Source organism: Chelmon rostratus, chromosome 8, assembly GCF_017976325.1.
Source record: "Chelmon rostratus isolate fCheRos1 chromosome 8, fCheRos1.pri, whole genome shotgun sequence".
In the NCBI taxonomy this organism is placed as follows: Eukaryota; Metazoa; Chordata; class Actinopteri; order Chaetodontiformes; family Chaetodontidae; genus Chelmon; species Chelmon rostratus.
In genome coordinates, this window is record NC_055665.1 from 11,359,574 (window position 1) to 11,380,693 (window position 21,120).

Genomic DNA, 21,120 nt, shown 5'->3' on the forward strand with positions numbered 1-21,120 from the left:
AAACCTGACTTTTGCAAAGTCTCATCTCAAGACCGACTGACTCAAACCCTTGAAAACCAGCTGTGAGCATCATCATTATCATCATCATCATCATCATCATCATCGCCATCTGACATCAGATGCCTCACCAAAGAGAGCAGATCAGCCATTGCAGAGGTTAGATTAGTACGGCCAGGGGCACCGCCAGGGGGGCCAAGACCACTTTGATACAATTTGCCCCCCCCCCAGTAAACCCCTTCTCAGGTGCTGCCCAACCACCAGTGACCGCCGCTAGCCACAACCTCACAAAGCTGCTAGCATTACTGTAGATCCCAATCTTACTGCTTGAAAAATGGCTTACATGATTGATTCATTATGTTCATTATATTATATTTATTTTCTGTCGTTTGACTAAATGAATCATCTCTAGATTTTCTACTACAGATGCTTTATCTAAATGCTGTAGATCCATATTGGAACAGTGTAAATACAGATCAGAGTAATTATAGAAGTGAGAGTATTACAGGCTAAAGACAGAATGACTCCAGAGCGGGTTGTACTGCATCTAGCCTGAATAAGAGGAGCAAGAGGGGGAGGCAGAGAGGACCAACCCGACACTGTTACCATAGCAACATTGAATTCCAAAGTCTGGATCAGCATAGAGCGGGAGAGGGGGGGGAGAGGGGCAGGCAAGAGATAGAGGGAGAAAGAGGCAGAGAGAGCAAAGCAGAGAGAGGACGGAGATGGGAAAGAAAGAGGCAGAAATGAGGGGGAATATTTCAGTCACTAGCATCAGTGTTGACTCTGAAACCCAGACAGACAGACAGACCAGTGCGCTAAGGCTCCATCAATAGATTTGTGTGTGACCATGGCGACACAGATGCTCCCACACACACACACACACACACACACAGGCACATGTGCACTCACAAACACACATGAATAAAGACAACATCAGTCACAGAGGAGAGACTGAGAAGTATCCCCTATGTCTTTTCTTGGCGAATTAAGAAAAAAAATATGAGGATCCGCACATAATGCAGTGCAGTCAAGTCTGTTAATATTTGATGATGCAATATGGCACCGTGATCAAAATAGGTTACATCCTGTTTGCATTGTGGGACCCAAAACAGAGCTGCCTCAGAGACAGAAGGAGAGATGGAAGGAGAGACGGTGTGTTGAGTGTGTGTGTGTGTGTGTGTGTGTGTGTGTGTTTATGTGTGTGTGCACATTTCCTCTCCAGTGCATCTGAGGATGGGTCGAGTCCAATCTTATTGAATCCCAGTAATGTTCCCCTCAGCTCCCCTCAGTTAGACAGTTCGCCTCGTATCTCTGCGTTCAGGCTCCTTATTATGTAAACTGTCAAATGACACCACCACTGTGTGGTTTATTTATACATTGTGGGTTCATATGTGCAAGCAAACAAGTGGATGTGACTGTGCATGCGTGTGTGTTTGTGTGTGTAGTATGACCTTCCAACCCTATCAACATACTGCCTCTCCCTGAGGAAAAATACATGTCCAGAAGGAATTACACTATCTCCAAGGCCTAAAAGTGCAGTATCGTGTGTGTGTGCGCACATGTGCATGTGTGTATGTGTCTGTGTGTGTGTGTGTGTGTGTGGTCTTTGACTCCAGTATTTAATGAATGACCTTAACAATAACCTACTAAGTTATTCCCCTTAGCAAAAACTCCCCTGTGTAAGAGATCATAATTGTCATTTAATTATCTGTAATTTCTATTCTCCACCAATAATTAAGAAAGAGGAGAACGAGGGGAATGAGAGCGAGAGAGCGTGAAAGAACAAGAGGGCAAGGAAAGAGAAAGAAGTGAGTGAGTTTAACTAAATGGGTAAGACTAAGGGACTTTACAAAAATGATTAGGGGGGAGAGGGTCAGAATTGGGGGAAGGTAATTGTAATTTTTCATTGGGCTGAAGGTAAGGTTGTCTGTTTTTTTGGCAGAGCAATTGCAATTTAGTCAGTGGTTACATCCAAAAGCCCTAAAAGCTGAACTTAAAGCAGACGATAGCTGCTCTGTCTCTGTATCAGGGTTTCATTAATGTGAACACTGGTGACACAATGAAAGCCGCCTTACAATATTAAGGTTTAAATTGGGACACCCGATTAAACAAGTTGCACAAATTCAATTAAATCTAGTGTTATATATTTTTTGACATATTGTCGTTACAATGTTCCTAGAGTGAGTGGAGTGTTCAAAGAAAACATTAAAGGGGCACTCCACTGATTTACACTTCAGTGTCTGTTTATGGGTCTGGAGGAGTGCTACTCCACATACATGGCAGACGTGATATAAAGTGACGGCACTAGAGTCAGCTGAGCGGTTGGGGAGAATAACTACATATTTAAAAATGCAAACAATCTGGCTACCTTTAAACCTGTCCATGAGTAATTTTCGTACAGTCCCTAATGGAAACAGATTTGTCAGGACTTCTTCTTCCATAAGTCTGAACTTCCCAGAGCTATCTTACCCTCACATTGATGTTTTTATAGTATGTTTGCAACACTCATAGGACTCTGGGCCTGCCAGCGGCCAATTAGCTGCAGCAGGATGTGCTGCAGCAACAAAGGCCAAGAGCTTAGCTTTGGGAGCTAGCTGCTAAGGAGACCATTATGGGACCAGGCCCTCACCTGTCAGAATACCTCAGATGTAATCAGATCTACCTGCGTGACTCATTCCTAGAATGACAGAGGACCTCGTATAAAATATAAGCACACCAAATGAGTTGTGGCTCCAATAATGCAGCCATAAATCACACGGGAGATTTGAATTTTGTAGCAGCTGCCCCATTAGCTATTCATTGTATAAATCAACGACCAAACTGCTTGTTGAATAAATGATGACATCTGTAATAAGTTTTTCCACAAATGTGAAAGGCAACGGTCCTGTGTGGGCATGTGGGTATATTTCAGCGTAGACACAGAAAACTGATTCTACAGCGAGTCACACTACATTCACTGTTGCATGTGCAGGAAAATGACATAAGCTAATACTGATTGCTTGACCAGAAGAAAAAAAAACTGCACTAGGCCTACTTATGATGGCAGCTCTAAAAATACAAGCAGCGTATTCTATTCTGAGTGCCTGATGGCAGCAGTGAACATTAAGAAAACATGCCTAAATAATCAGAGCAGTGACTCTTGGTAGCTGAGATCATTTCTCTCCTTAATCATGAGAAAAAGCTACACACCTGAGCTCATTGCTGAGATCCCACAGCTGGCACACACACACACACACACACACACACACACACACACACACACGTTGACATCTCCACATGCATGCCAGCACAGACACACACGCAGGTGCACAGAAAAAGATCAACACGCAAACAAACCCTTGGCATGCAAGCACATATGCAGCCTCAAACGCCCACAACTGTCAAAATGATGACAATAAAATCATAAAATAGGTCATCTTTAAAAGGCACTTCAAAGCGTAGCAGAATTTCCATTAAGTCCATGTGAAGAGTCCACCAAGATCCTGAAGACTGCATGTGACCGAGTCTCTGCCTGTTTGAGCAGAACAGCCTGAGGAGGTAGTGACAGTAACACCTTGGTCGAAGAGGCTCCCAAAATAAAGTGTCTCTGGATGACCTGACGCTCATGAACCCATGAGCATATGCTTAAACACATTCGCATGTGCAACCATGCACATGCATTAAGACACCCCCAATTCACTGAGCCAAGTGCTCTCTGACAGCACATTTAACTCAAGATGGCCCTTTAAATTTATGGTTTTTATGCAGAAAGAAGTGTGTTGTGAGTTTATTATCCTACAAATGTGTAGCAGAGGAGAGAGAAGTTAATTGGGGAAAGAAATGAATATTTGCAGATATCAAAGCTACAAACACAAAAAAAACAGCAGCAAAGATATTATGGTTTAATGATGAATAATTTAGTCTCTAAAATGTCATAAATAATCTCAGATTTCTTGTCCAAAGCCCAAACATATTCAATTACAACAACATGAAACAACAAAGCCTCACAAGTGAGAAGAACCAGCAAATGTCTTGCAGTTTTGCTCGATTAATAACTAAAAAACAGAATGGAATAAAGTGAAATCAATATTTCCTCACACTGGGAAATACACTTTGCTTTTTGGTTAAGATGAGAAGATCGACACCACTCTCAGTCTTTATGCTAAGCTAAGATAGCTGCTATTTCTTGGCTGGGTGGAGTGACTTCCTGGAGTCTTGACTTGTCAAGAAATACTTCCAGCATGTACTTCAGGCCCTACCTTAATATTTAGCGAACACATGTAAGAGTGGTATCAATCTTCTCACCTAATGCAAGAGCGTTTTTTAAAATGCTGCACTATTCCCTGAACTCAAGGTCCACTTACTAGCTTTTTCAGTGGCTGTCAGCTGCCTGTCAATCTCATGGACTTCATCAGAGAATATAGCTTGTGACAAATGACAACTGAGCAAGAGGAAGTGCAGAGGAAGACTGAGAAAAATGGTTAAAAGCTCCAGAAAAAGTGGATTTTTTTTTGTCAGATCAAAATTGCGGTTGATTAATAAATAATTCTTCATTTATTCATTTAATTATTTGTTCATTTGATGAATATTAAAGTGATAGATGTGACATTCTCTGTACTCAGATTTGAGGAATCTCAGTCACATGAGTTACTACTTACACACACTCTCACACACACACATGCACACACACACACACCTACAGCCTGTTGTAATGAGTGAGGAGGCTTTGGTCACAAGTCTCATGTTGTGTACCTACAGTCCAGTGAGTATGCTTACCCGTCAGATGTGCAAACACTGTGTCTGCTGTATGTTTCCACTGCATGCCTCTGCACAGACAGGTAAAACATATCCCTGACACAATATGACTCAATCACAGGCTCTTACAAACCCTGCTCTCAGAGGCTGCGCTAACTTGAGCAAAGCACTTAAAAACACCAAAGCTGGAGGTTAATTGCTGCACGGGTCACAGCCATTGAGACAGGAGTCAATTAGAAAGCTTTGGATAAAAGCCTCTGCTCACTGGAATTATAAGCAATGTTGTGTACTGAATCAGCAAATACAGGAAGCTTGTGTTTGATTTGCGCTCCATGAGGCGCAATCACAGGTTCAAATTTAGTGCACTTACCAAGCACAATAAATATGCATAAGTTAGTTTGACTGACATTGGTGCAGGATCATACGTTACTTGATTATGTGATTGAACAGTGGTGTTTTGATAATTAGTCTTGTTATAGGACCCAGAGAGCACATTTAAATTAGGGTATCTGTGTCTGTTCCTCTCATACAATGCTGGGTTTTCTCCTGAGGCTCCGTCTGAAGAGAGGAGGGAATGTTGTGAAGCCTCACTGTGGGCCATCAAGAAAATTGCAGCAAAGGCATTGATCCTCTGAACAATAGCTACATGACAGATGTGATGATCATTGCAGAATTCCTTCTCCTCCGAGAGAGAAACAGAGAGCGAGAAGGAGATGAACAGACCTGGCCACCCAACCAGCTACAGTAGGAAATGTGCTATGAAACAGCAAAGCAAAAACAGGCCGAAACATTTGGAAGTTACAGACGTTTGTTCTGATTGTTCTGGACCGCTCATGTATTAGATGATTATGATTTGGCCAGCGCTAAAAAACAACTACAGCCTGTGTGGGCTACGCACCAGTATTGACTGCAATGAGTCACCTTACAGCGTAAACAGCAGATCTTAGAGCCAGCTGAGGGGTTTTGAAAGTAATCCAAAATCCACAGAGACAATCATCAGGGCCGCACACACATCACACACATAGTACAGACGGTGTTTACCACGTGGGAGGCGGAGGGGCTGAGGGGGTGTGACGGACAGACGGCGTGGTCAGCCACACCTCGCTGAAAGATTCACTGATCGTTGATGGAGAGGTGAGCTGTCAGCAACAACACTATGGCGCAAAAAAAAAAAAAAGAGACACTTTCTCATCACTGTTTGGGAAATGTGTGATGAAGCGGTACATGACTAAGCTGTGCATGTGCTTTAAGGTGCAACAATGTGTAAGCATTACATTTACAATCCATCCTCATAATCCTGCAGTTATTTTGAAAAAAGAGTGTAAATTATTAACGTGAATTCAATATGTTTTATGAATGGCAATCAAGTAATTTTGAAATTAAGGTTCTCATCCACAATTATCTATTTACTACTCACATTTCATTATAATGGCATAGACAACTGTTCAACTATCAATAGCCACATTGAGTGTGATCATGTTAATACGGAAAGTTCAACTTCGAGAGTCCCTGCGACGCTGCTCACATGAAGTGAGAGTGAAACAAGTTGGATCTGCATTACAACCATGAAGGAGCAGGTGCAGATGGACACTTGAGGCCAGCCCCCCTCCTGAGAGATGCAGCACCTAAATCAAAAGCTCAGCTCAGAGGGGAAAAGCTTGTGCTGTAGTCACTGACTGCAAGTGACCACATTTGGTTATTTCACATCAGATGATTATAATCCCGGAGAAAACACTCAGAGTCGTACCTGTCATGTGCTGCAGACCCAGGAGAGACAGGTATAACTCACTGCCTCGTTTTCTGACAGTGCACAGTGGCACCTGAATGCTGCAGTGCACGCTCCTATAGCCTCTCCAGTTCGAGACGTTTCATTCCACCTTTAGCCTAGATGTGATCTGAGCTATGATGACAAATGAATGATTGATAGGGTGCCAGATGTTTGGTGCCCTTTACCTCTGGATGTGTCAGAGCACAGAGCACAGGTTGGCCAGTGAGCGGAGACAGTGGGCTGAATAGAAAATGAGTCTCATGATGCATCAGATGCATGATGTGGCCCAGGTCCAACATGGAGCTAAGACCCCTGCGCTGTGAGGAGTCCAGCTGCAGGAGCCTTGCAGACGACACACAAGCTCAGAGCTACGGGGCTGAGAGCGTGCAGAGCTCCAGTATAGTGATGCGGACTGCGGTGCATTCATTAATAGAGTAAGCTACACACATCACCCTGCCTGCATAGGCTGCACGGTGGAAAATGGACGCCTAGCATTAAGCGGCCGGTACAGAGAAAACTCAGTGGACTGGGACACAAATCACACGTTAAGACACATTCGCGGAAATAACTCCTGATTGTGGGTTGAGCAGCCGACCATTTCAGCACATACAACAGATATTTTAGTCCCAACACCTGCGGTGCGGATGCAGGGAGAGCTTCAAACGAGCTATTATAAGGCTTTCATTTGCATAATAGACGTTGCAGTCGCTAATTATAGGCCCGCGGAAATAGGTGGGGAAAATTATCATTCAGCATTTAATCAGAGAGGTGGCAGAAGTCTGAGAAATATTATCATTATTTCTTTTCCTGTAAATTCCGTACAGTCCACGCTGCCAGTAGTGGGCTAAGTTGCAGGCAACGTGAAACAAATCAATGTGGCGTGTAAATGACACCGGACGAACAGTGATCCATTACGCTGCAAAGTAAAAACAGCGGTGACACAGTGTAATCATGATCATTCAGGGAGGCTTGGAGAGCTCTTACCTGCAGGCTTTCTGATCTCAGAGATTCGCAGCGCGTCGCACTCCCAGAGAGGAGGAGATGGAGGGAAAGAGAAGATAGGGGGTGGACGGTGGATGGGCTAAATAACGGGTCGATCGAGGAAAAAAAAAAAAAAAAGAAGAAGAAGAAGAAATAAATGAATTGAAAGGGGATGATTAAAGTTGACGGCAGTAAGAAGCGCGCGAGGGACTGGATTCTCAAATAAAAATTTAAATCAGCCAGTGATGGAAAAGGGCTGAACGTGCATATAAAAAAGGCTGATAGAAAACACGTCACTGCGCGCGGATTTGTCTACAGAGGATGTGGCCGCTGCTTGTGTGTACTCGGGGAGAATGCGTCTCCCCCTCCCCTCCGGTTCGGACGAGCGCTCGCCTGCCTGCCTGCCTGCCTGTCTGCTCTGCTTCTCGATCTATTTCTCCCACTCTGAGCCCGACGCAAGCAACTTGTCGCATCCCACCAAAAAAAAAAAAAACCCACTCCTCAGTGATGTGAATGATGACGGATCATGTCAGAATCGACATAAGATGAGATCTGCTACAGTATGCTGTGCTTCAAGATCACGGCGAAGGTTTACCCCCCCTCATCTCCCCTCCCTCCCTCTCCTCTCTCATATTGAGGGAACTGGTCTGGATGTGCTTATTGGAGCGTGGGCCGCGCGCGCAGGGCCGTGCGTTTGTAAGTAGCCTATTAGCCATGACCAGGTTTTATATGTGTGTGTGTGTGTGTTTTGTTATTGATGTCGATTTTTTTTCTGGAGAGCAAGTCGATGGAGCGCCAGTGGGACACTTTTCCTCTGTGGTGGTGATGATGATGATGATGATGAGGGCCGCGCTGGTAGTTCTGGGAAATGCAGCACGAGCGCACCCCTGCAAAGAGAGAGAGAGAGAGAGAGAGGGAGAGAGAGAGAGAGAGGCTAAATCACTGAGTCAAACATCTACAGGTCAATATTTATGTATGTGTATGGACAGAAATTCAGCAGGGCCTGTATAATAATTGTGATAATTGACTATCATTGCCATAATTATTTAGTCCAATGACTTTAGTGATGAGGGATCGCTGCTGTTTGTAATATAGACTGAATTATGTCATCCACAGATCTATAAAAATGGAGTCAGTGGCTGAGCTGCTGGTTGCACACAGCAGTTAGGATGCACAAAACTGAGCGGACAATGACCTTCAATAGCTTTAAAATGGCTTTGCTGCCCAGTTCACCCCTCTCTCTCTCTCTCTCTCTCTCTCTCACACACACACACACACTAACACACACACACAAACACATACACAGAGAGGGGTGAGGGAGAGCTGGAGAGAGCTAATACAGAGTGACAGGTCTTTCATGCAGTAATGGTGATGGTGAAAAGAGAGATCCACTCAACCCACACTGCCGCCGCACAGACACACACACATGCATACACACAGACAAACAAAAGAAATAGACAGAGGCAAATACACACAAGGGCCTGCACATGCACATGCGCGCGCGCACACACACACACACACACACACACACACAAACACACACACACACACTTACAGTGAAAAGCACATTATTACAGAAAAGTGGCCACACAACAACCACAAGTCACAATTTAATCTCAGTTGTTTACACCAACAGTCAGGCTTCATTCATCAGGAGAGATGCTCACACACGCACGCATGCATGCACGCACACGCGCGCACACACACGCACACACACACACACACACACACACACACAGTCCTGGAAGTCAGACAGCAGAGTGCTCACGCTTTTTAGTTTTATTGACCTGTGGATGTTTGATGTTTCACATCCTAATGTAACACCTCTCACTCTAACTCTCTGTCTCTAACAGACACTGACACACACACACACACTCTCTATCTCTCTCTCACACACACACACTCACATTCTCTCTCTCTCACACGCACACTGTTATTTACTGTTTGACTGTTTAGCTCTGAATTTCAGATAAGAATCATAGTTTTGAAATAGATTTGTGGTCTGAAAAAGTTTTGAATTTTGTCTTTATTTTTCATCTTGTTGCGCCGAATGTATTCTTAGTTCACCTACATGGCCCATCCTTCACTCTGCTCTATTTTTCACCTTGACTAAAAACAGGTACTTCTTTTTAACTGTATAATACCTGAAGACATTTATGTAGCACAGACCAAGTTTTTGAGACAACTGTCTGAGTCTGGTTTTGATAAACAATTGCTAACCTTCATTCCAACACAAACATACATGCCAACAAAAGCAGTCACGCACAAATGCATACACATATACAACACTGATCAATTGTTGCCCTCAGGCTGCGTGGCTTGCCGTGACTGAGGAGGGGGCCTGGTTAACACCCAGTGGTTCACCGCAGTGCAGTGTGCATTCACTTACAACGGTTCCCTCCATCACAGAGACCAGCCAGCAAAACAGTCTTTATGTATCATATTATTCTGAGTGCATGGCGGACTCATATCATTACAATTCATTATCAAAATGAGGGCTTAATTTTCAGTCCTGTTCTTATTATGTGAACACTTTAATAGCAAAAGTGGAAAAGATATTGAAACATTTAACAACAACCATGTAAAATATCAGAGGCAGATAACAAGGCAACCAGAGTGAAATTAACCCATGTTGAAAGTTTTATTCATGTTTAGTGGAAAGTGAGTGACAGGCGTCAACACTTTCAAGAAACAGTGATCTTATCAGAATCGCTATAGAATTATATAACCCAAGATTATACAGCGTCAGTTCCATTGAAGCGTTGAAAAGCATTTGTTTTACCTATTTTGTCTTCACAAAGATGGTCATGTGCAAGAAGTCGAGGCTTTATGCAGAAGCAAGCACAGCTACACCCTTTTATGTAATCATGTAGAGGCAAGGGGGAAAAAAAGCTGGGGGAAGAGAGGGAAAAACAGAGGTGCAGAGATGAAAAAGGAAAGAATTGCTTAAAGAGGCAAATGATTATCGGACGGCTCAACGAATGAAAATGGAAAATGTTTAATGGAGGACACAGAAAGAACTAAGTTTAGATTGAGTTGGTTGGGAAAATCTAGAGAGGGAAATATTTTGATCTTCTTCAGCAGCTACCTCTGAGGTGCCCTTGAGCAAGGCACTTAACCCCCTAACTGCAACAGCAGAACCAGCAACAGAAGCCTGCTGTCACACTGGGCTTCGCCTCAATATGAATTTGTGCTACTGCATAAACAAAAAGCAGGGCGCTGTTGTAAAGCCACATGCTTGTTCACCTGCATGAAGGCGAAAAATATGATGATGTCTCACTTTCTGTTCTCCCCTGTAAGTCTTTACCATCCCACACATCTTCTGTAGGACATCAGTGTGTTTCTCTCTCTTCAGCATCACAGTGATAATGAAAACCAGCCATTACACAATGACACGGCGGTTTAAGTCTCATTACAGAGATACATCATATCGACATATCCCACGATGTGCCTTAAAAACAGACGAAAGAAGCTATTCTGGATTAAAACATGACTGTTTCTAATGTACAGATCCTGCTTGTCTTGAGGGGAATGTATACTCAAGATTGCTTCTGCATCTTTGAGATACTGTCCAGTATTTCCAGAGCATCTGAAAATATATGTTAGTTACTAGCACAAAAAAACCCCACAATATAACTGTGTTTGCTTAAAGTGCACAGCAAAGTGGGCTAAACCATCCAACGGTGTCCTAAGCAGCAGCCTGCTACATTGTGATGTTGGAGGAGGTGCTACTCTGACTCACCTGCTGCAACATGAAGTTTTTACCAGAAGGAATAACTTTTCATCTTTGAAATACTGTTCAGTATCCAACATACCTTTTTCGGTTTAAGTATGCTTTACTGTGCAACACATCTTTTCTGTACAGTGCTGAACAAAGTTTACGCATTTAGAGCTGCAACGACTGGGTGATATATCAACAAGTACAATAAGAGTCAACATTTTAGTTATTTTCCAAACAAAATGCCAAAGACTTGCTTGTTCTAGCTTCTCAAGTATGAAGATTTGACACGTTTTTTGTGTGGGTTTTTTTGTGATAAATGGTAGTAAACTCAATATCTTTGGGTTTAGTCAAATAAAACATGCAATTTGAATACATCACCCTGATCTGACATTATACTGGGCATTTCTGAATATTTTCTGATATTTCAATGATAAATCAAGAAAATAATCAGCAGATAAAGCAAAAATGAAAATGATCACTAGTCGTAGCCCTAAACACAAGAGATCACAACATTATTTTTCAGATACTTTTGGCATTTGTCACAAATGGCCACTGAAAAAAATTAGAATAAAGCTGTGGTCTCTATGTTGTCTGTGTATGTTATCAAAAACAGAAGACCTGCATTTCACAAACAGTGGTATCGTCCTAAGTGCAAATGTAATTAATACTTTCATCATGTGATTTTTTTCAGATATATAAACAGCACTGAGGCTTTAGAAAATACTTCTAACCAGTCTTTAAAGCATATAAGCATATATGTTGATCCACGTACAGCTCAAAATGTCTCGTCGCTCCTGACATTCACCACAACTCCACCTCTGAATGGACAACAGCTTCAACTCACCTGTGATGCACCAACAACTGACACACAGTGCGGGTCAGCGAGGAAGGGCGAGTGCATGAAAAAGTGGTGAACTGAGCCCAGGGGGCTGGTCCAGGGTCAGTGCAGAACAGTGGCCAGTAGAGGGCATCAGACCCCTGCATCAGCGTGGGGTGGTCCCCCCATCAAACCAGCGTGCGCTGCATCCAGAGGGTGTGTTGTTGGTTGTAGTACGCCTGTTGCAGAGTCTTCATCCAAAGCAGAATGAGTCAGACATTTTCTTGATGTGACTTGTGCCAAAGCTTCATTCATAATTTACAACGGCTATATAGAAGTCCATGTGCAATTTTATGTACAGGAAGTTAGAAATTTGTATCTTAAACAAATATGTAAAATACAACATTGATTTCTCCTTGATATTTCAGAACATCATCCACTTCTGTCTGTATTTTTTTTTTTACAAAGCTTAACAACATTCACATACAGTGTTCTCATTTCAGAATTAGCCTATTGTTAACTAATACTTTTAATGAATAATATTAATAATACTACTTTGATGTTGTGAGTTATGAAACTGGATTGATGATGTAAGAAATTCAGAGAAGACAAGAATATATTTTACCACATTTATCTTTTGGTAAAAAGGAACATAGTCCATGTGTTGGCATGAATTATGTATTTAGAAAACTATGTGCATCCTCAGTCTTTGTGATCAGTGTTTTGCATTGTACATTTCGAGTGCATACAAATTTCCTGCAGCACTGCAGTATCTTCGCATTATACCGCAGCCCCTCGCTCTCCCTGCCTCACTCTCCCTCCCCCTATATCTCCTCTGCCACTCAACATAACCTCTAAAGTCTTTCTAGGAAACACCTTTTTCCCTCTTTCTTCTTTCTTTTCCACTCCTCTCCTGCTTTTAGTTTTCTCCATCCATCACAGTTTCAGTGAAAACACCACATTCCTGTTAAATCAATCTCCAAAACCTCCTTTGTCCACAGTTCATGTTGTTCCAAACGCTACATTTTTTAAAAATGTTTGATCACCTCTCCCTCCACCTCATCTCACATGATTTGTGCTCTGAGCTCAGCATATACTCCCATCCATCCTCTAAATGTACTGTATACATGACTATGAGGAGTCACAGTGTGTCTCTTTCCCTCCCCGATGCTTCCCTCTTCCTAACAGGGGGAGGCGCTCATGTGCATGTGTGTGTGATACTGAGGGGGAGGTACGGGTGATGGAGGCATGGCCATGGGAAGAACCTGGCCTTGGGGATGTGACGAGTGCGACCTGGTCAGGGTGTGCGTGGAGGGGTATCCAGCAGACTGTGGGGGCATTTGGTAGCTTCCTGCAGAGGAAGACCCAGAAGGCGGGCTGCCCTGGCCGCCCGGTTGGAGCTTGCTTTTGGGCGGCGCTGGAGGTGCCTGGTTGAGCTGGATGGAGATGTCGCTGGAGGCTTCGGATGTGCTGCGGCCTCTCTTCGGCGGAGGCCAGGAGGATTCTGGGTGGAGGAACTGGCCGCTGTAGTCGCTGCTCTCGGACAAGCGGGGGCGGTAGAGCGCTGGGTGGGGGCGGTACATCTCTTCCTCTGCGTAGCGCTTCATGAACAGATAGACTGACATCACCCCGGCCCCCTGAGAGCAGTGAGTGAGAAGAGGAAGCAGGAAGAGATGAGGAGGAGATAAGATGCGACAGGGAGAGAGGGATTCGGTTACATAAATAAATTGAATTCAGAGACAAATACATCTTCAAAGAAATGGTAACAAGTGATGGCTGGGGAAATTAGACAGGCAAGAAGTGTTAAAAGGAACGCACAAGGTGGAGAGGTGTAAGTCAGAGCTTTTGAGTGCTTAAGATTTAGAATGATGAGGGTGTCCTTTAAGTTCTTTTGAGCTCATATAAAACACAAGGAGACAGGAGCGTGGAGGAAAGGTGGGGAGAAAGGAGAGGATAGACGAGGGGAGTTCACAGTGAACTGCCCACTGCAGCACATTAGGAGCAGTGCTGCTGATGATGCGAAGAAGAGGCAGAAGGAGCGAGGGGGAGGGGAGGAGGGGAGATGAGCAGAGGATTCACATGAAATTGCAGCACACATGGATGCACACATGAACACACACACACAGACACACATCCTGCAGTTCTGCATCACAACCATTGGTATCTCACGCTATCTACAGAATACTAATCATCTTACCTGTTTGCACACTCAGCATGCAATACTCCAGAAAAAACACCCATACCACAGAAATGTAAATGTATTCTCTGTCTGTTGCGCATGTATGCAAACAGACACACACACACACTCATTCTCTCCCTCTCTTTCCCTTATTTTTATCTCTAACACACACACACACACACACACACACACACACACACACACACACACACAGAGCCCAGACTGACCTCTTTGAGTAAGAACGAAGAGGCAGCGAAGGCGAAGGACCAGCCATAGTGGTAGTTGAAGAACTGCTCGGGCTCCCTGGGTCGGTTCATCACTTCATCATTAATACTGGAGATGTAGAGCACCAGGCCCACCACCAGACTGAGGCCTGCACACAGCACATTAACAATGACAGTGAGTCAGAGAGAGAAAGAAAGTTCGATACGAGAGGGGTAGAGAGAGCGAGGAGGTCATTATGGAGCAATCCAGACAGCTGCAGCAGTGTGGCGAGGCTTTAAGAGACGGAGAGAGCGATGGGATGTGGAGTGACCACGCAAAGCAATTAGCCTTCAAAGGGCTAACATTAATAAAGAGATGGGAGAGAGACCAGAGAGAGTGTGTATGTGTCATAATGGCAGATAAAGAGATAAAGATGGATGAACTACGGAGAGGAAAAAAACTTTACTTCACAGAAACAAAACAACGCATAGCTTATTAACAGAAAAAGGAGGAGAAAAGATTAGCTGTTTTGCAAGTCTACAATATCCTGGAGAGCAATAACTGTGAAGCATTTGTAGAGATGACCCTCCGATTGCAGTCTTTGTGTGAGTGTGTGTGTGTCTGGACTCGCTCCTCCCCTGCAGCAACCCTCCCTCATCCAAAATTACATCAACATACAACTACATTGTTTTGTCAAAATACATTTTGAAGGAAATGTCTTTCCTGCCTTAATTATGTTAAGTGGCAATTTTTTTAGAGCAGAAAGTTGTACTTCACTGTGCAGTGAACAAACCTTGAGAAGGTCAGTGTGTATTTAGGTTTAGGCAACATACTGTCAGCATTTGCACGATATGTCGTTTCTGCGGCTAGGAGTGTCTCAATTAAAACAATAACAAAAGGTGAAGTAGAAGATGATGGCATGAAGTAGCGTGGGATTATGGGAGTTGTTGTCTGCTTTGTTAAACAGCCACCAATGCAAATGAAAATGAATAATCGTGCTAAATCGCAAGTACAAACAAAAGTAACCAATAGGATGGGTCGCTAGCATGTTTGCTGACTACCCTCCTCACTCTCACTCACTCATGTGTCATGTGGCGTTTCCCCACAAGTTTTAGCAACTAGAGGGGGTAAAGTTGATATGATGCCGTTGACAGCTGACCAAATGAAACTCACTGTTACCTTCACTAAACTTATTGAAACATTTGGAATAATATAAGTACTCAACAAAGCATATGACAGAGGTCTAGTTGCTTTTAGACATTGTAATGCAGATATGATGTATGCTATTCCTTTAATTGTTAATAAAGTAAACTATTCCTGTCTGTTTTTTATTTATATTTAACCAAGATAAATGATGCTTTAGCTGCTATGAGTGGATGTTCAAATGCAGGATATTGCAGGGAAAAACAAATTAAATTTGGAAATGTCAGTAAATGTTTTGCAGACACGTTTGGAGTGAACATTTTGTGACTTGGCAGGTACACGCTGTACACCCGCACACCGACTTCAAACCACAAATCCATTTATTTAAGTAGACAACATTTTGATCCCAGTCATATCCTCTTTGGGTCAAAAACAGTCATTAAAGCATTTTCTCATCATGGTGACTTGCTGTTTCAAATTAGCAGTATGAAAATGTAATTTCTAGGAGATGCAGTCGTCTGCAGATCTCCATTTAATCTAAGCTAAACAATTTTTCTTTCCTGTACTTCTCCCAAGAGGAAAGTGCCTTTAATTTAACTGTAATGTCACACTTTGATTACTGACTGATTTACATTTTTAATTTGGTTATTCCTAAAAATCTCTAACAGATATGTTTCAAATAAAGAGAGATAAACAATGAAAGGAAGCAAAAATGTAGGAAGAAAGAATTTAAGAAGCAACTAGCATGCACTCTAAACATCAGTGTGCAAAAGGACTCAGCATAATGATTGTATGGAAAACAAGAAGCAACATACACAACATAAAAACCCCCTTCCTCCAAGAACACTCACATGCTCTCCACCCAGCCTTAGACATGTTAAATGCATGAGATACAGCATATGGCCAACATCGAAGAATCAATATTCAAAGAAAGCTGCATGCTGTATGCAGCAAATTTGAGTATTTTTAGCTTTCACTGCAACATTCAGACGCACCATCGGGCTGTCAAGCTATGTGAGGTTATGTCCTTTACATAAACGGATGGCTTAAGAGGTTGTGTTGTCGATTTAAAATTGAAAAGCATGGAAAATGCGGAAACCATGCTGCTGTCAATCATGCAGTGGAAGTGCATCTTTATCTAAATAAGTAACACCAGGAGAGTGAGGGAAACACATGTGCACACTGAGAGCAGATGGAGGGAAAGAAAATGTGTGCAAGTGTGTGAGACAAAAGAGGAAGAAATGGAGGTAAATTATGTGCTTACAAGTACACATGCATATGCGAGATGTGTGTGGTGTGTTTGAGAGGGAAGAAGTCAGAGAGAGAGAGAGCAACATCAACCTCAAACCATGCTTGAACAGCTGTGGCGCCATGAATGTGAATTCTGCGATGTCAACCAGAACACGGCCGACCCAAACTACAAAATTTACCAGACCACATTGTCAGTGATGCCAGCAGAATTGGCCCACATCACTCAGGAGTCCACAAACACCACCACATCCACTGTGACTCAGAGTGCTGAAAGAATATACTCTGAATGAACGCGTGAGAGGAGGGGGAGCGACTGAGAGGCGGGAGAACGCAGAGGAAACTGAGAGGCTGGGTGAACAAGAGGAGGGTGAGGAGGGAGGGCAGGAGGAAGACAGTGTTTAGGGAGAGAGAGAGAGGCTCAGTGCAGTAGAATATCCAACCGCTGAAAAGCAATTTGATCCACTTGCCCCTTGTTATCACCCTATTATCAAAATACCTCATAAAGTAAAACACTGCGGCACAGGCTATAAACATTATATAACCCCCGTTATATAACACCTATTATTCTGCTACACCCTTTATCAGCAAGTCCCTGCTACGCCAAATCGTAGCTGTCACCGCAGACTCTGCTTGATGCTCCTCTGAGCTCTGCGGCGCTGCTTCCTTCTTAAACATGTCAAGTGTAACAGCCTTCACAGAACATGAGCTCTCTTTTGGCTCCTGACAGTCTTTGCTACACACACAGAGCAAAAAAAATGAGAGCATTACAGCCACCTGCTGTTCAACAAGGTTAATTACACTAATGTAGAAAAGGGAGCTGAAAAGCCTGCTCGTGATCCTTTCAGGATGTTGCATTCATTTTCAAAGTTAGCCCAAGTTCATAATTTTGCCTTTGTGGGTCGTATTCATGCAAAGAAAGACCCACACATGGCCTGTTTGGTTCTTAAGTGGTGCAAAGTCAATAGAAGAAAGCAGAAAACTCACTATCTAGTCACCTTTCCTGATGACACTCTACACACCTGCATCATACACTAAAAATAGAGCTGTGATGGAGAGTCTCAATGTGTGACACAGGACACACCAGGCTGCTGTAATCAATCACAGAGTGACAGCGGGACATGAGTAATGGGCCCCACCTGAAAGGATGAAGAAGATGCCGGACACAAAGGCCAGGATGGTGCGCTGAGGCCGGATGTGTCCAATGTTACTGATGACGAAGGCCGTGAAGACAAAGAGCAGCGACACCATCGGGAAGGGCGTGGCCGTCCGCACCATCTCTGCAGGGAGGAGAGGTCGCAGTGTTAAAGAAGCTGGGATGTCCTCTGAAACTGCTGGGAAAGGTGAATGATAGTGTTTCTGGGTTTTAAAAAGTCTTAGTTAATGCAATCAGGGGCAAGAAAATCTATGCTCGGTTAGAGGCCTGATGTGACTTCCACCACTAAAACAGGGAAATGCCAAACAGTATTCCTTTTGTACAAGGTATGGACAGATTTGGTGGAGCGTCTAATAGCTATTATAACAGAGGGAGAGAGTTATGAAGTAAAATGTTACAACAACATTATGCACATGTAAGATTACAGAGGTTTACCACCAAATTTCAGCAGTTTTAATTTAGTTTTAGTACTCATTTTATCAGCAGGCTCTATTGCAAGTGCAAAACAATGAATATTCAGTATCGTCATTTGTACTGCCTGAACACGGTAAAACTAACCCAAAATCTTTAATTGTCAGTGGAGTCATTATTATTCAAAAAGCATGTGATGCTGAAGAAGAACTAAAGACAACTCCTGATGCTACAGTTGTTTTATTAACAGCAGAACTAAGTTTGAAACGCTGAAATTTAAGGTAACAAAATTTCTCTGAAATGCATTCAAAGCAGTTAAAATCCAGCACATCTTCTTTAGAAAGTGATTTTTTGGATCGTTCAATTTAACTTAAATAGTAGTTGTGTCTATAAAGCAGAGAGAGAGTGTGTGCGCGCACACACACACACACACACACAGTCCAAAACCAAAAGTTTAAAAACAGAACCACCAAAAACAGAGAAAACAGCAAATCCTCACAGTAGGGAAGCTACAACAAGAGAATCTGGGCATTTTATTCTCAAAAATTACTAAATGATTAATTGATGAATCAGAATAGTAGCAGATTGGTTTTCTGTCGATCGACTGGCAGTTGCAGCTTATGTTCACATTTCAGTACCCTCAATCAGTCAGCAGGGGGCCTCTGCAGTTGCTCTCGCCTGCAGAATAATGTGCTGTTCCATGCTTTACTCACTGAGGATATTTGCCGTGTTTTCAGTGGTGATCTCTATATCGGGTTCAGTGAAGTACTCTGACGCCACACATCTCCCGTTTTCTGATCCTGAGAGGAAACACACACAGGAAAAAAGGGAAAATGTTGGGGTTTGCTTTTGGGATCAAAGTCAGTGATGCATAAAGTAACAAAACAAAAAAAAGAAAAAGAAAAAAAGCGTGTGGGGGCCTCTGCAGTCCTGCTCGCAGGTAACGATCATGTTTTGTGACAGCTATGATTCTAGAGGCCAGAAGCTCGCTTTCTCTCTTTTCTCTCCTTGCTGCTCCCTCACTCGGCTGGTTTATTCTCTCTGTTTCTGTGTGTTTCTCCCTGTGATGATGTGGACATATGCACACAGCGTGTGCACATGTGTCCTTCTTCTACAGTCGTCCCTTCACTTTCGAATGTGAATATTCAAACGTGTCGTTGCATCGTCCTACCAGCAACGAAGCAAACTCTCCAGAGGCCTGAGTGCAGCGCCATCTTCACCTCCATGCTCTGGTTCTGCTGTAGGATGATGCCTTCCACCATGATCAGCCAGTAGTCTGTGGACACGGCCACCCCCACCAGCAGCAGCCCGCAGGCCCCAAACACTGTGGACAGGATGGTCAACGCACGGCTGCTGCACGAACTCATCTGGAGGGCAGAACGAAGGGTGTTAGAAAACAAGAGGAATTACTCGTCGAAACAAAAATGTAGGTAAATTTGGAAAGGGGTCACCGAGGGAGGTCATTAGGAACGGGGAGACACTGAGACAGACATGTGATGTGCGCACATGCACACAGCTACTGGCCATCTTCCTGTCTCTCCTTGTTATTGCTAAAAATGAGTTAGTGACACATCCGGTGGCAACCAATCCTGTTAAAGGTCAGAGAGGAGCCAAAGCAACAGATGATGATTTCACCACGAAGCTTGGAAGTTAGGCAAGGACTTAAAAAAACTGAGAGATAGATAACAGCCACACACACACACACACACACACACACACACACACACACACAGATCAGGAAAGGGAGGAGAGGTCCTGCGTGACTCACACATGGTCTTTCTGTGACTTAGTTCTGGTTGACTGGGAAAGACTTCACTGCAAATTCTTTGAGCATGCTGTCTGTATGCATTTGTGAGTTTCTCTCTCTCTCTCTCTCTCTCTCTCTCTCTCTGTGTGTGTGTGTGTGTGTGTGTGTGTTTGATTGTTCAGCCACTAACTTCAGCTCAGTTTGGACCAGAGTCCAGTATCATCAGATAATGGACAGCAAATGCATATGGAAAACCCAAAGTGGCCCTGCTCTGTTACTGTGATCACCCGCTCTTAGATGACTGTTGAACTGGGAGGATCATTACTGACGTGCAGCTGACCCGATATTTCACCTCATATCTTCCTGTGTAAAAGGTTAGCTTCACTTTTTTTTATTAGAACTTTCTTTTTTTAGCCTTCGTTTAATTAGGCAGCACTAGCTAGAACAACAGGACCGCCTTTAATTCTTCCAGCAGGAGCTCCGCCCATGATTTCTCATTGGCTGCGAATGTTTTGTTGGCGGGTGCCTGCTGTGAATATCACCTTGTATCTCCCAGACTGTGCACGCCATTTCATTTCGCCAAAGTCACTTTAAATGAAATGTGACACTGCAATAAATGGCCGGAAGAGCCCAATTATGACCATGAAGGAATGTATAAATACACACTGACATTCAATTCTCAGCCGTTCAAAACTACAACAGTGGCCCAGTGAGTACCAAGAAAACTTGTCCACCATCATTACACATACTGTGCTGCTTAGAGCCTGAGCTGTTAACAGAGTGGAGCTGTTACACCAAACTCTGACCCTTACTGTCACAAAATAATTGCTATTTGTCATAGCAGGAAAGGTTTTTCGCTCCTCACTTGTCCGGTTTTAGAGATCATGCAGCTACTCAAGCTTCGCCGTCTTGTCCTGGCAGTAGCTGACAGGAGTGAAATCGGGCATGTTCTTCTGCTGATGTAACACAGCCACTTGGAGGTTTGAAAAGACGTGTGTTTCGAGCTCTCCC

At 43.4% G+C, this 21,120-nt stretch overlaps 1 protein-coding gene across 2 annotated transcripts; it reads right to left on the minus strand.

Annotated features, from left to right (window-relative positions):
- Positions 1–13,202: 13,202 nt before the first annotated feature.
- Positions 13,203–19,729, minus strand: cacng7b (calcium channel, voltage-dependent, gamma subunit 7b). 2 transcript variants are annotated; one of them, XM_041942059.1, is made up of 6 exons: positions 19,534–19,729; positions 19,076–19,162; positions 17,935–18,075; positions 14,428–14,573; positions 13,422–13,658; positions 13,203–13,256 (listed from the first exon to the last, which is right to left on the minus strand). In XM_041942059.1, exons 1-6 carry the CDS (start codon positions 19,727–19,729, stop codon positions 13,203–13,205), a joined length of 861 nt encoding a protein of 286 aa, XP_041797993.1. The 2 variants fall into 2 exon arrangements, with proteins under 2 accessions (XP_041797993.1, XP_041797992.1); XM_041942058.1 differs by having other exon boundaries at positions 13,203–13,658.
- Positions 19,730–21,120: the final 1,391 nt, after the last annotated feature.

Excerpts from the sequence above, each read along its gene's own strand:
- cacng7b (XM_041942058.1), bottom strand. The coding sequence starts at position 19,729 with ATGAGTTCGTGCAGCAGCCGTGCGTTGACCATCCTGTCCACAGTGTTT. Across the intron at positions 19,163-19,533 it reads GAGAGTTTGCTTCGTTGCTG|GATCAGAAAACGGGAGATGT; the intron begins GTAGGACGATGC and ends GTTTCCTCTCAG. Across the intron at positions 18,076-19,075 it reads AAACACGGCAAATATCCTCA|AGATGGTGCGGACGGCCACG; the intron begins GTGAGTAAAGCA and ends TCCTCCCTGCAG.